This window comes from Oncorhynchus kisutch, linkage group LG1 (genome assembly GCF_002021735.2).
Source record: "Oncorhynchus kisutch isolate 150728-3 linkage group LG1, Okis_V2, whole genome shotgun sequence".
NCBI lineage: Eukaryota > Metazoa > Chordata > Actinopteri > Salmoniformes > Salmonidae > Oncorhynchus > Oncorhynchus kisutch.
This window is the reverse complement of record NC_034174.2, coordinates 60,013,049-60,026,844: the sequence shown is the minus strand read 5'-3', so window position 1 is coordinate 60,026,844 and position 13,796 is coordinate 60,013,049. Positions and strand designations below refer to the sequence as shown.

Sequence of the window (13,796 nt, the reverse complement as noted above, 5' to 3'; positions counted from 1 at the left end):
TCGAATTCCCCACAGTGGCCTATAAACCCATGTTCATGCATCAAAAAAAGGCGAGGAGGACGCACAACCAACCAGTGTGAAGTGCACGCTATAGCCGTGTTCTTTTCCACTGCGCAAAAAAAAATCTAATTTCCAGTCAGTTTTCAATTTTTGGGTTCCAGGTGAAGGCCTAACCTGTGCTTCATAGCCTAAACGCAGGATTGTGGGGGTGAGGGTCTGTGGGGGTGAGGGTACCCATGTGCAAAGATGTCAGACGAGAGACAGGTGATGCGCTCTCTGCATTCATCCCGTCTTCAACAGAGGGAGCACAGCCACGGAACGTGCCGTCAGAACAGGGACCATGAAAGCAGCAGAGCGGAGATTTGAGCAGCTGTATCGTCCTACGGATACTTCAGACATCCTTTCACTCTAAAAGCGTTCTCTTCTTACCGACGTTGAATGACAAGGCGGAATGGCAGGTGGACGTCGAGGACTTGTGGCCCCACAAAACACTTTTCTCGAGAACATCGTCCGACGATCCAATGGTAGGAATGTGTTCGTTTTTATTTTGTAGGAAGAAACACTGTGGATGATAGCCTATTGGCCAATCATTGAAAAACATGGATTTAATTATAGCCAAAACTCCCAGGACAACTAACCGTCAATTGACACCGTTTTTAAACATTTTTGATTAGCCTATTTGATTTATACGTTTATACAGCCAGCATGCTATAAAAATAATGATTAAACAATTCTAACTAATTGCATTTAATGGATGTTGTCTTTACAACAAACAACTCGAATGAATAGCTGTCTACCATTGGTATTCCTTACCAGTCACCTTTACTGCACCTAAAAATAAACCAAAACATCCACTGTATTTCACACGATTTGCGCATTAAATAACTAAATTGGTAGATTAACATTTTCCTCTTGACATACTTATTCGATTCATGTTTTAAACCCAAATTACAAGTGTTTTTGAGATAGTCTAGAATTGGTTGTTGTGGAGGCACCCAGACTTGTTGGGCAAAATTAATCCGTTGACTTATTCAGAAAGTGACATGCTTTCCACGGGAGCTTTTGTTTTGGTTAATTAATTCATCTGTTTTTAACACTGTTTATTGCCTCTTGCTTTAACCACTTTTCTTTTTAACTTTTCAGTTTGGACATTATCACATAGACAGACAGGTATAAACAATGTTTTAAAGTAGTGTCATGTCACACCTTTGTGTTCTTCCCCAAATCATCCGCCATAGACTTGTTTGTGTTCTGTAGACCCATTTTTCTTTTAATCACATATGTTGAATAGCTTCACCCTCAAATATTCCCTGCACTTGCTTTCCCAGTTTTCATTCCTGATACTATCCTATGTGGAATATTCTCTAGTAGATAAACTCCCTCCAGTTTCCCTACTTACTCCCCATGTTTTAAAGGCGTTGTGTCAGTCATGTGAAACATTATGTTTGACATACCCAATGTCTGTGATGGTCTCCTGATGGTCTCCTGATGGTCTCATGTCGGGCTATGTTGTCAATATGTATAGAATACATATTTTCTTAAAATAAGAGCGAGATTAAGTACACTGTAATGGGGGATTTAGGATCAGCATTTATTGCCTTTTAGATCACAATGAATAAGATGACAGGGTGGACCTGATCCTAGATCAGCACTCCTGATCTGAAACGCTTGAAACATCCATCCCCTGAGCGTGCAAGACAAGAGAGGAAAACATCTTATGTTCTCTCTACCCCCACCCCATTATAGACACATATGTTATGTATAATGGTACCAAGACCACTTCACAAATGGGGTAGTCCCCGCTCATAGTTTGCTCAAAGTTTTTCGGAATGGGGCAGCTAAGGTCGAAGGGTACAACACCCAGCTGCTTGAAATGTGCTGGCTCATCACCTAGAACTGGGCCATTTAATGACACTGTAATGAATGTAGTCTTACAAGTGACGCCTGGCGATTAAACACAGCACCTTCTGAGGTCACTGCTACCGCTGTATCACTGCCTACCGAGCCAATGATAGACAATGTTATAATGATTGGCACCACTGCCCCAGCCAATGGTAATGTTAGTCAGGTTGCACAGAAACAGACAAGACCCCATTTACCAGGCTTAAAGTTGTGGTACAATGGATACCGGTGCCTGAATCTGTCCAATACTGAATCTGTCCAATACTACACAAGAGGGATTTGTGGTGTTGTATCGTAACCCCTTTAAACACTGTCTAAGATCCAGCTCGTTTGATGTAGTAGATTTCTGTAAATGAAAAAGTATGAAATAATCTGGTTAATATTGACCGATAATATTGGCAGATGATGTATTAGTCATATCGGCCGGGCTCTAGCCATAATAGAACTATCCTTGGTAAGACAACAGTGAAAGTGTTGGATTTTTCACTGTCACGTTTTCCCTCTTCTCTCAACCTTGTTGCAGTAGCCTCGGATTCAATTTCCACAACAAGTAAAACATCTTTGCCAATATGCTGTATATCATCATGGCAAAGCTTCAGATGCTTCCTTTCACCTGCTTCTATAGTGGAGTTCGACATGTATTTCATGTCCAATAAATTCTACATTCACATACTATAGTTGGCAGTACATATTTAGAAGTATGGTAGTATATTAAGTATGCTTCAAACGTACTAAAATACCTCACAATTGTAATAGCTGTGTCCTCAGCCGTGTTTTGGGTTGCACTTTATTTTACAGTGCGCTAATTTGTCTGCCTGATATTTATCTAGATAGAAAATAGATGTACGGTAGATGGTAAGTTATTACTCAACAATATGCTCAGCATTACAGTAATACTTGGTTTTACCTAACTCTAACTTGTTAGCTGACAACCAATTTTGATTAAACATTTATTTTGATATATTTATTTTTAGAATATAAGGTACAAAACACAATCAACATAAATATTACAATAATGCAACATCTATGTAAATATACCCGGGTTAACCAAAAGCTCATTTGAACCCGTAGTCCCAGGGCAGGTAAGTAAGGGTAGTTACACAGCCACAATGCACATACTCACTAAAACAATACAAAATACCAATACATTACATCCAATAATATATTCTAACAACAACATATTCGTAATAAAAAAAAACTATCATCAACTGTCACCTTACACACGAGGAACCACAGATAACTTATGTGTATAGCTTTGGATAGATTTGAGCCATGTTTTCAATTTAAATGTAAAAGTACAATAATGATTTCATGAAATAAAGACATGTAGGCCTACATCCAGTTACCTTATAACTTCCAAGTCAAATAATGAGTTACCAGACAGTTAATAGTGCTGTAGTAGTTTCTATCAGTTCTTTCTGAACCAGGTTTCAAGTTGTTTTCCCTCCCTGGGCAGATACCAACTTTGTTCTGGGCAATGCCCAGATTGTGGACTGGCCCATTGTGTACAGCAACGACGGCTTCTGCAAGCTCTCCGGTTACCACCGTGCTGAGGTCATGCAGAAAAGTAGCACCTGCAGGTACTTATGACTGCATTATGGCACCACTGATTTTGTGGGTCAGCATTTTGTTTCACTGACAGAAATACTATACAGTAGAGTATAAATACAGTATATCTACATGAACATATAAACATATCGGGCTGGTTTCCTGGACCCAGATTAAACCTACACCTGGATTTAAAGGGGCAATCTGCATTTGCTGCATCCGTTTTTAGATTTAAATGGTAATATATACCCATTGATTCTTGAATATAACCTATTTGAAGATGCCTCATTAGCTTTTCAAATGTCATACCCCATCAGAACCCAAAATAAAAGCTTTTTTTACTCCTTTGTTTGTAAAGATTGTTATTGTAAACAAACACTGTATAGCCTCAAAACATGGTAAAAACAATCATTTTAATACCACAGATGGTCAATCCTTGTATCCATAGCGCTGTCCATGAATTTGAGAGTGATCAAATTTCTCTAAGCCCCATCCCATAGCTTGTTAACCAAAAACAATGGCAGATTGCCCAATTTAAAGGCATACTCAATGGAAAATATATAATAAAAGGGATTTTTATTCCAGGAATAGGCTTAATCTGGGTTCGGGAGACTGGCCCATAAACATATAAACATACAGTACATTCTATACATTAGTAATCATATTGTTACTCCAATACAAATAAGACATAAGCTGACAATGTTTGTTCCGTGCAAATTCAGGTTATTTCAGTCTACAGCAGTCAAGTGTTTTGGAATGGGAGAAAACGCTATAGGCACTAAGGAATTCAAATGTGCCTCTGAAGTAGCACACATACTTTGTATTTCTGTCAATTCAACATGACATTCGCTGTGAACAGTGCTTATGCAGATGGCTTAACCATGATATTTGTGAGCCGCAATGTTTTTCGTGAGGGCTTTGTAGCTTGGATAATTTGTTTCAAGAATCTGAATGTATTATCCAGTTTTATTTGTGTTGTATGTGAATTAGCACCAACAATGCCATTTTCAGTTTCATGTATGGGGAGCTCACAGACAAGGAGACGGGTGAGAAAGTGCAACAGACCTTTGAGAATTATGAGATGAATTCGTTCGAAATCCTCATGTATAAGAAGAATCGTAAGTGTTTCTTTGCTCTCTGTTGATTGAATCATGTCGAATGTAATTGCTACATCAATTACATTAGAATATGAACAGATATCATGACGTCATTTTGTGTTTCCTACAGGGATGCCGGTGTGGTTCTTTGTAAAGATCGCTCCTATCAGGAATGAGCAGGACAAGGTGGTGTTGTTTCTGTGCACCTTCAGTGACATCACTGCGTTCAAACAGCCCATTGAGGATGACTCTGTGAAAGGTTGGCGTGACACTGAATTTTAGACAATCTAAGGAAGATTCTAATGAGGACAGGATCAAGCTGAGGATAGTAGATACAATTGGTTTTGGAGAGCTACAAATGTGGGTTGCTGACATTATTGAGAGAAATACCACAGTGCAGCATTTCACATTACGACTTCCATTTTTGTCTGATAATTTGAGCCAGTAATGTTGGACTTTCTCAGAATTCCAAATCAACCACTAGCTAGCCCTTGTCTTTAGGCAGTTCATGTAGACCTGAAAGAGATGGATAGGTAGACACATATGGTAATAGTTCCATTTGCCATCTAATAAGCTATGAAGCATTTCTGCAATACTGAGCACACCTTTCAAATCTTTTCAGATTTACAGATATGCCAAGGGAGTAGTAGCCTGAAAATTCAGACTGAATTTAGCTCTGTGTCACATTTGTTGAAATGCAGCATGATTCCGTCTTGATTTCAAGGCTAAAGGGAGTGGATATGGGTTGATTTGGTGTTCCACATTTCTTTGACTCTGTCATTTAGGATGGGGTAAATTCGCTCGACTCACACGGGCTCTGACCAGCAGCCGGGGAGTGTTGCAGCAGCTGGCGCCCACCGTCCACAAGGGCGAGAACGTCCACAAGCACTCTCGTCTGGCTGAGGTAGAGTGTGTGCCTCTGTCCCTGTTGATAAGCACTCATCCGCCTAAGTATTTCTGGAAGGATCAACAGTCTCATATTTCCAAGCCCGCTTCTGTTTAGCTTCAGATGAAATGCCTAATCCTGTCCCCAAACTCACTCGCTACTTCTGAGATAAATTAAGTGTGTCTTTCAGTTCCCAAGCAGTTGACCGCACGCCCTTGGCCACCTGGGCAACTGTAACTCTGCAGACAGACACAACTCTAATATGAAGGATCACTCTATATATAGTCCTGACCATAAACCCTTATGGCAGAAGTCCCCAATTACATTCAGCTGTGGGCTTGAGCGCATGGTCGGGGGGCAGGAACAGAATTATAAATAATTTGTACACTGCAAATTGACCGCAAGAAGCTGAAACAGATATAGTATTTGACAAAGAATTTGTCCCGTGGGCAGCCCATTGGGGAACCCTGTCCTATGACCTTTGCTGTGGAGTTGTGTAGCCTAAATGTACATTTACATTACTCATTTAGCAGACTCTCTCATTCAGAGTGACTTACAATCAGTGCACTAACTTATAATCAGGGCATAAAAGGACCGTGATGTCGACAAGAGCAGGATTAAATTAAATCTGCCTCAGCAATGTTTGACTTGTTTACAGACTTGATTATTACTGTACACTATTTTTACTCTGAATAATGGAGCCGTCTATGCTACTGTCTACAGTGTATATGCCATACTGCAATGCTGGTTTGATTGAATAGTCCTTAGTCCTCTGAAAATCGCGAAGGCTAGAAATAAAGCCTCTAGTCCTCTGATATCCCAAGGGGACTGACTGTTTGGGTAGATATCTCCTCTGACATCTTCTGGGACTAGTCCAAGATGTCTTACCACCACCATCTTCTAGCAACATCCTGTTTCTTGAAAAATGGTGGAAAAGCTAATTGTGTTTAGATGGTCAGATAAGGTGCTCTGTTTACAAATGGGGAGATGTGATTGCTAGCTTAGGTAAAACAAAATGGCTACCATTTGTTTATTTGTTGATCCTGGAAAGTTCCATCAATTTATTTAAAAAATATGTGAGGGAGAGAGGAATTCCACTCTTATTTTGTATATTATATTGATTGGGATAGAGAGATATGTCACACTATCCAAGAGATACCGAGAGATTAAATCAAGGCAACACTAAACTGTCTTTGTGTGGTCCAAAAGACGACAGAATGTTGTCATTATATTGCCATACTTACTATTTTATATTATGAGTGTTATGTCAAAGTTATCGCTCTCATACAATAAGAGCCACTGTCATAACAAATTAAAATGTTGTCATATTTTTTGTGTACACTAAGTAAAAATGCACACCTGGAATGGTGAATAGCAGGAGAAATAAATTACACACTGGTCCAATTCAGTGTCAGCCTGGTGGAACCAGCCCGATCGCGGTCACCATTCTACGCAGCGATCAGGCTGGTTCCACCAGGCTAATTAAAGGTAGCTAGCTGCCAAAACATTGACTCATTCATGACTCGTTACCAACCGTTTCTTAACCAAACATAGGTCCTCCAGCTGGGCTCAGACATCCTCCCGCAGTACAAACAGGAGACGCCTAAAACTCCTCCCCACATCATCCTCCACTATTGCGCCTTCAAGACCACCTGGGACTGGGTCATCCTCATCCTGACCTTCTACACAGCCATCATGGTGCCCTACAACGTCTCATTCAAGGTCTAAACTCCATTCAACTACTCACTAACCCTAACCCTTACCCTACCCTTACCTTAACCCTAACCTTAACCTTAACCCTTACCCTAACCTTAACCCTTACTCTAAACTCCAAACCGAACCTTAGCAAACTGTTTATTTTTTACTTTTAATCTGTTTGTGTGTACTTTTATTGACTATGTACCAGCTGTAAATTGCCACACAGGGATACATTATATTCATTCTCTACTCTACTACTTATATAATAAAGATTCTCTACTCTACTACTTATATAATAAAGATTCTCTACTCTACTACTTATATAATAAAGATTCTCTACTCTACTACTTATATAATAAAGATTCTCTACTCTCCTACTTATATAATAAAGATTCTCTACTCTCCTACTTAAGTAATAAAGATTCTCTACTCTACTACTTATATAATAAAGATTCTCTACTCTACTACTTATATAATAAAGATTCTCTACTCTACTACTTATATAATAAAGATTCTCTACTCTACTACTTAAGTAATAAAGATTCTCTACTCTACTACTTAAGTAATAAAGATTCTCTACTCTACTACTTATATAATAAAGATTCTCTACTCTCCTACTTATATAATAAAGATTCTCTACTCTACTACTTAAGTAATAAAGATTCTCTACTCTACTACTTAAGTAATAAAGATTCTCTACTCTACTACTTAAGTAATAAAGATTCTCTACTCTACTACTTAAGTAATAAAGATTCTCTACTCTACTACTTATATAATAAAGATTCTCTACTCTCCTACTTATATAATAAAGATTCTCTACTCTACTACTTAAGTAATAAAGATTCTCTACTCTACTACTTAAGTAATAAAGATTCTCTACTCTACTACTTATATAATAAAGATTCTCTACTCTCCTACTTATATAATAAAGATTCTCTACTCTACTACTTAAGTAATAAAGATTCTCTACTCTACTACTTATATAATAAAGATTCTCTACTCTACTACTTAAGTAATAAAGATTCTCTACTCTACTACTTATATAATAAAGATTCTCTACTCTCCTACTTAAGTAATAAAGATTCTCTACTCTACTACTTATATAATAAAGATTCTCTACTCTACTACTTAAGTAATAAAGATTCTCTACTCTACTACTTAAGTAATAAAGATTCTCTACTCTACTACTTATATAATAAAGATTCTCTACTCTCCTACTTATATAATAAAGATTCTCTACTCTACTACTTATATAATAAAGATTCTCTACTCTACTACTTAAGTAATAAAGATTCTCTACTCTACTACTTATATAATAAAGATTCTCTACTCTACTACTTAAGTAATAAAGATTCTCTACTCTACTACTTATATAATAAAGATTCTCTACTCTCCTACTTAAGTAATAAAGATTCTCTACTCTACTACTTATATAATAAAGATTCTCTACTCTACTACTTAAGTAATAAAGATTCTCTACTCTACTACTTATATAATAAAGATTCTCTACTCTACTACTTATATAATAAAGATTCTCTACTCTACTACTTATATAATAAAGATTCTCTACTCTACTACTTATATAATAAAGATTCTCTACTCTACTACTTAAGTAATAAAGATTCTCTACTCTACTACTTAAGTAATAAAGATTCTCTACTCTACTACTTATATAATAAAGATTCTCTACTCTACTACTTAAGTAATAAAGATTCTCTACTCTACTACTTATATAATAAAGATTCTCTACTCTACTACTTAAGTAATAAAGATTCTCTACTCTACTACTTATATAATAAAGATTCTCTACTCTACTACTTATATAATAAAGATTCTCTACTCTACTACTTATATAATAAAGATTCTCTACTCTACTACTTATATAATAAAGATTCTCTACTCTACTACTTATATAATAAAGATTCTCTACTCTACTACTTATATAATAAAGATTCTCTACTCTACTACTTATATAATAAAGATTCTCTACTCTACTACTTATATAATAAAGATTCTCTACTCTACTACTTAAGTAATAAAGATTCTCTACTCTACTACTTAAGTAATAAAGATTCTCTACTCTACTACTTAAGTAATAAAGATTCTCTACTCTACTACTTATATAATAAAGATTCTCTACTCTACTACTTAAGTAATAAAGATTCTCTACTCTACTACTTAAGTAATAAAGATTCTCTACTCTACTACTTATATAATAAAGATTCTCTACTCTACTACTTAAGTAATAAAGATTCTCTACTCTACTACTTAAGTAATAAAGATTCTCTACTCTACTACTTAAGTAATAAAGATTCTCTACTCTACTACTTATATAATAAAGATTCTCTACTCTACTACTTATATAATAAAGATTCTCTACTCTACTACTTATATAATAAAGATTCTCTACTCTACTACTTATATAATAAAGATTCTCTACTCTACTACTTATATAATAAAGATTCTCTACTCTACTACTTATATAATAAAGATTCTCTACTCTACTACTTATATAATAAAGATTCTCTACTCTACTACTTATATAATAAAGATTCTCTACTCTACTACTTATATAATAAAGATTCTCTACTCTACTACTTATATAATAAAGATTCTCTACTCTACTACTTATATAATAAAGATTCTCTACTCTACTACTTATATAATAAAGATTCTCTACTCTACTACTTAAGTAATAAAGATTCTCTACTCTACTACTTAAGTAATAAAGATTCTCTACTCTACTACTTATATAATAAAGATTCTCTACTCTACTACTTATATAATAAAGATTCTCTACTCTACTACTTATATAATAAAGATTCTCTACTCTACTACTTAAGTAATAAAGATTCTCTACTCTACTACTTAAGTAATAAAGATTCTCTACTCTAATCCTCCAGACCAAGCAGAACAACGTCACCTGGCTGGTGGTGGACAGCATCGTGGATGTCATCTTTCTGGTGGACATCGTGCTCAACTTCCATACCACGTTTGTGGGGCCAGCCGGAGAGGTCATCTCGGACCCCAAACTGATCCGGATGAACTACGTCAAGACGTGGTTCGTCATCGACCTGCTCTCCTGCCTGCCGTACGACGTCATCAACGCCTTCGAGAACGTTGACGAGGTCAGTGGTTTGTTTTTGTGTGTGTTTGTGGATGGATGGATATGGATGAAGACACACAGACAGACACACACACAGACACACACATTGTTTTATGGATCTGGAAAGCTCACCACATCGTTGACTCTTGGAAAGCTCACCACATCGTTGTAGCGTAATACATATATGTATATACTGTATTCTATTCTACTGTATCTTAGTCTATGCCGCTCTGACATTGCTCGTCATATATTTTATATGTTCTTAATTCATCCTTCCTTTACTTAGATTTGTGTGTATTGGGTATACGTTGTGAAATTGTTAGATATTACTTGTTAGATATTACTGCACTGTCGGTGCTAGAAACACAAGCATTTCACTACACCTGCAATAACATCTGCTAAACGTGTATGTGACCAATAAGATTTGATTTGATTTGACACAGACTGTGGAATTGACTATGACCGCTATTCACAACTAGTTTGGGTTTTGGTTCAACAACACAACCCCAAGCTCGGTTTACTGAAGCAAAGCGCCTCTCCTCAGATAAGTTAACTCAAGCGTTAATCTTAATTTACAGCAGACTTCAAGTGTCGCTTCAGTGCTGGGAATCTTCATCTGCACTGATGAAAGCTCACATAGGGAGAGTCATTTTGAGTCCGTTTGAATTATTTGTGACTTGAAATGTCTCTAGGGTTTTCACGCCCATCCATAGGGACTGCTGGCGTTGGCCAAGCTTTCGAGCGATAATGGGACTAAATGCTCTGTGATACTACCAGATTCTTTAGAAAGGGCTTCTTGACTATAGGGCCTGGATTCAAATAATCACAGATCACAGATTTTTACCCATTGTCAGTTGAAATCCCAGACTGTAAAAACGTACTGTTACTTTGAATCCTGTTTTTATTCATCTCTGTAAGCAGGAAGTCACCCCACTGTGTATGATGTCATATTGCTAAGTATACCTTTAACCTCTGTGTTCACCATTAATCACTCTACAATACAGTCCTACCCACAGCCAGCTGAGTCATATCAAATTGAAACAGAAAATAGATATGACTGAATAACACCAGAAATGTGCATGTTTTGGTTCAAAACAATGATGTGGATGACTCCGCTTTCTGAATGGTACTCTAATACAACTTCTCAGCAGTAGAAATGTCCTCCCCTGCAGTTGCCTAATGGTTGCCTTAGAGTTGCCAGATAGTCAAAGATTTAAACACCATCAGACAACAAGGTTGCTGGGGAATACTGTGAATAGAGGCTAAAAAGTCAGAGAAGATCCTTCTAACATGTTAAAAAAGAACACAGGAATTGAAGGCTGGTGAAACAGCACATTTTTCTGATGCCTCTTCGAGACATTCTGTAGTAAAACACACTGGAAGCAAACTTGACACAGAGGCCTTTGTAGGATGGCCCAGATCGTCTTGATTCACGCGCTAGTCTTGGTAACCTTAAAGCAATCAATAGATGCTGCAAGTGATACCATTCTAACCTACGCCCAAGTACAGTATTACCAGCATAAAAATAACTCTGTACTACAGAAGGCACAGATAAAGGTCAATATTACATTTAAATAATGAATAAAAAAGTGCTTCAAAGGTCAAACAACAAGCATAGTTAGCCAAGTATAGCTTAGCTAACAAGTCAAAACACTGCTTTTGGCCTTAAACTTTGGGCATTGTAACTTAGAACCGAAACAAAAGTGCAGAAACCACAATTTTTCCTCTCCACATCTCCAGTGTTATGTACTGTTGTGTTGTCTGCCTGTTGTTGTGCGAAGGGTGGTGTGCCGAAAGATTATAGCACCCCCACAAAGCCTATGGGCGCTGCATGTGCCTTTGCTGCACTTGTCAATGCCAGTTATCCTTCCTTTTCAGTCGGTGCTGTGCCTCATATATAAACACGGTGCAGCTAGCAACCATTCTGCTCCTCTGAAGTGACGGCTTTCAGCACAGTGGCCTTGTTTGTATCCAATGACAATTGTAGGGAGACATTCAAGTTGCCACAGGGACACATTTGAGCTTTTTTGTTTTTTCTCGGCTTAGAACGAAGCAGAGCTTCCTCTCTCCCTTTCATCGAGGAGATGTGTTTATTGTCGTTGAACGTAATTGCATTATGAATGTGTCCCTGGTGAACTGAAAATTGCTCGAGGCAAACGTGAGCAGAGGCTAGTGAGCTTACATAAACCGCACTGCATTATGTTTGTCTTAAGTACTAAATGTAGATTCACCCTTTCGGGAAGCGTCAGGCCCATGCATTTTGCATCTCAGCCTCTCTGTACAGTATGCCACACTAAGTCTTAAATGTTTTAGGGAATCTAGATTCGATGAGCAGTTAGTTTCACATCACATCACATTTTGACGTTTGAAGACACCAAAGAGCTTGATTCAAATTGAGCATGCAGAAGTGGGTAATGGGATTTTTGATAAAGCCACATACTAGGGGCTCATTCAAATTCTGGAATTAAATCTCCAAATGGTTCAGAAACCTGTCCTCCTTAGTACTCATTCACATACCGTTATCGGAGTAAGATCCTGGAACATTAATTGTGGGTGCATGCTCCGTGCCCATCTATGAAAACAAAAGTAACCCCTGGCTAAATTCATTCCGATACTGTACTTTCCAGAAGTTGGTCCAGGACCCAAATAACCGTTATTCTGTCACATGGCAGTGTATAATTCTTCACTAATCAAGCTTCTGTAGCAAAGTTATGTTTTGTAGAAGTAGCATGTTGTAAAACATACCCTCCAGCTATTATTTTATTTGATAGATAATGGCATTGTATTCATTATCATCAACACAACAGGGAACTGCATCATGGTACCAAATCCATATGCAGGATATACTGTACAGTGCTTTAGGGAGTTGAGTTCCACAGGGTTCACTGTTGGGACCCTTCCAGTTTATCTTTAATGAATGAATGAACAGTTAGTAAAATAGTTAGAACCATGAACAATGGATAATTGGCATGTTAGTAAAGCTCTACTTTTCATTCTCTCTCTTAGCCTGAGTATACCCCTCTTCTTTTCTACCCATCAGGGCATCAGCAGTCTCTTCAGCTCCCTCAAAGTGGTCCGTCTGCTCCGCTTGGGCCGGGTGGCCCGTAAACTGGACCACTACATTGAGTACGGGGCCGCTGTCCTGGTCCTGCTGGTGTGCGTCTTTGGCCTGGCTGCCCACTGGTTGGCCTGCATCTGGTACAGCATCGGCGACTACGAGGTCATCGACGAGAACACCAACAGTGTGAGGATGGACAGCTGGCTCTACATATTGAGCGAATCGGTGGGGACACCGTACCGGTTCAACGCCAGTGGCTCTGGGAGGTGGGAGGGCGGGCCTAGCAAGGACTCAGTCTACATCACTTCCCTCTACTTCACCATGACCAGCCTGACCAGCATCGGCTTCGGCAACATCGCCCCCACCACCGACGGAGAAAAACTCTTCGCTGTGGCAATGATGATGATCGGATGTGAGTAAGAACCCTACCCATTAACTTTTACTGTCGTCAAAGGAGGTGGGTAGGTGGAGACATAGGAGGACAGGCTCATTGTAATGGCT

The 13,796-nt window shown here is 38.1% G+C and overlaps 1 protein-coding gene across 1 annotated transcript in view; it reads left to right on the top strand.

Moving 5' to 3' along the window:
- kcnh1b (potassium voltage-gated channel, subfamily H (eag-related), member 1b) overlaps positions 1-13,796 on the top strand; it is a 56,718-nt gene continuing 42,922 nt past the window's right edge. Inside the window, exons 1-8 of the mRNA XM_020482184.2 lie at positions 1-524; positions 3,359-3,482; positions 4,462-4,568; positions 4,678-4,806; positions 5,333-5,451; positions 6,988-7,155; positions 10,035-10,259; positions 13,278-13,707. Coding sequence (XP_020337773.1) covers positions 452-524; positions 3,359-3,482; positions 4,462-4,568; positions 4,678-4,806; positions 5,333-5,451; positions 6,988-7,155; positions 10,035-10,259; positions 13,278-13,707 — 1,375 coding nt within the window. The 5' untranslated portion in view covers positions 1-451. The remainder of the gene's footprint in view (positions 525-3,358; positions 3,483-4,461; positions 4,569-4,677; positions 4,807-5,332; positions 5,452-6,987; positions 7,156-10,034; positions 10,260-13,277; positions 13,708-13,796) is intronic.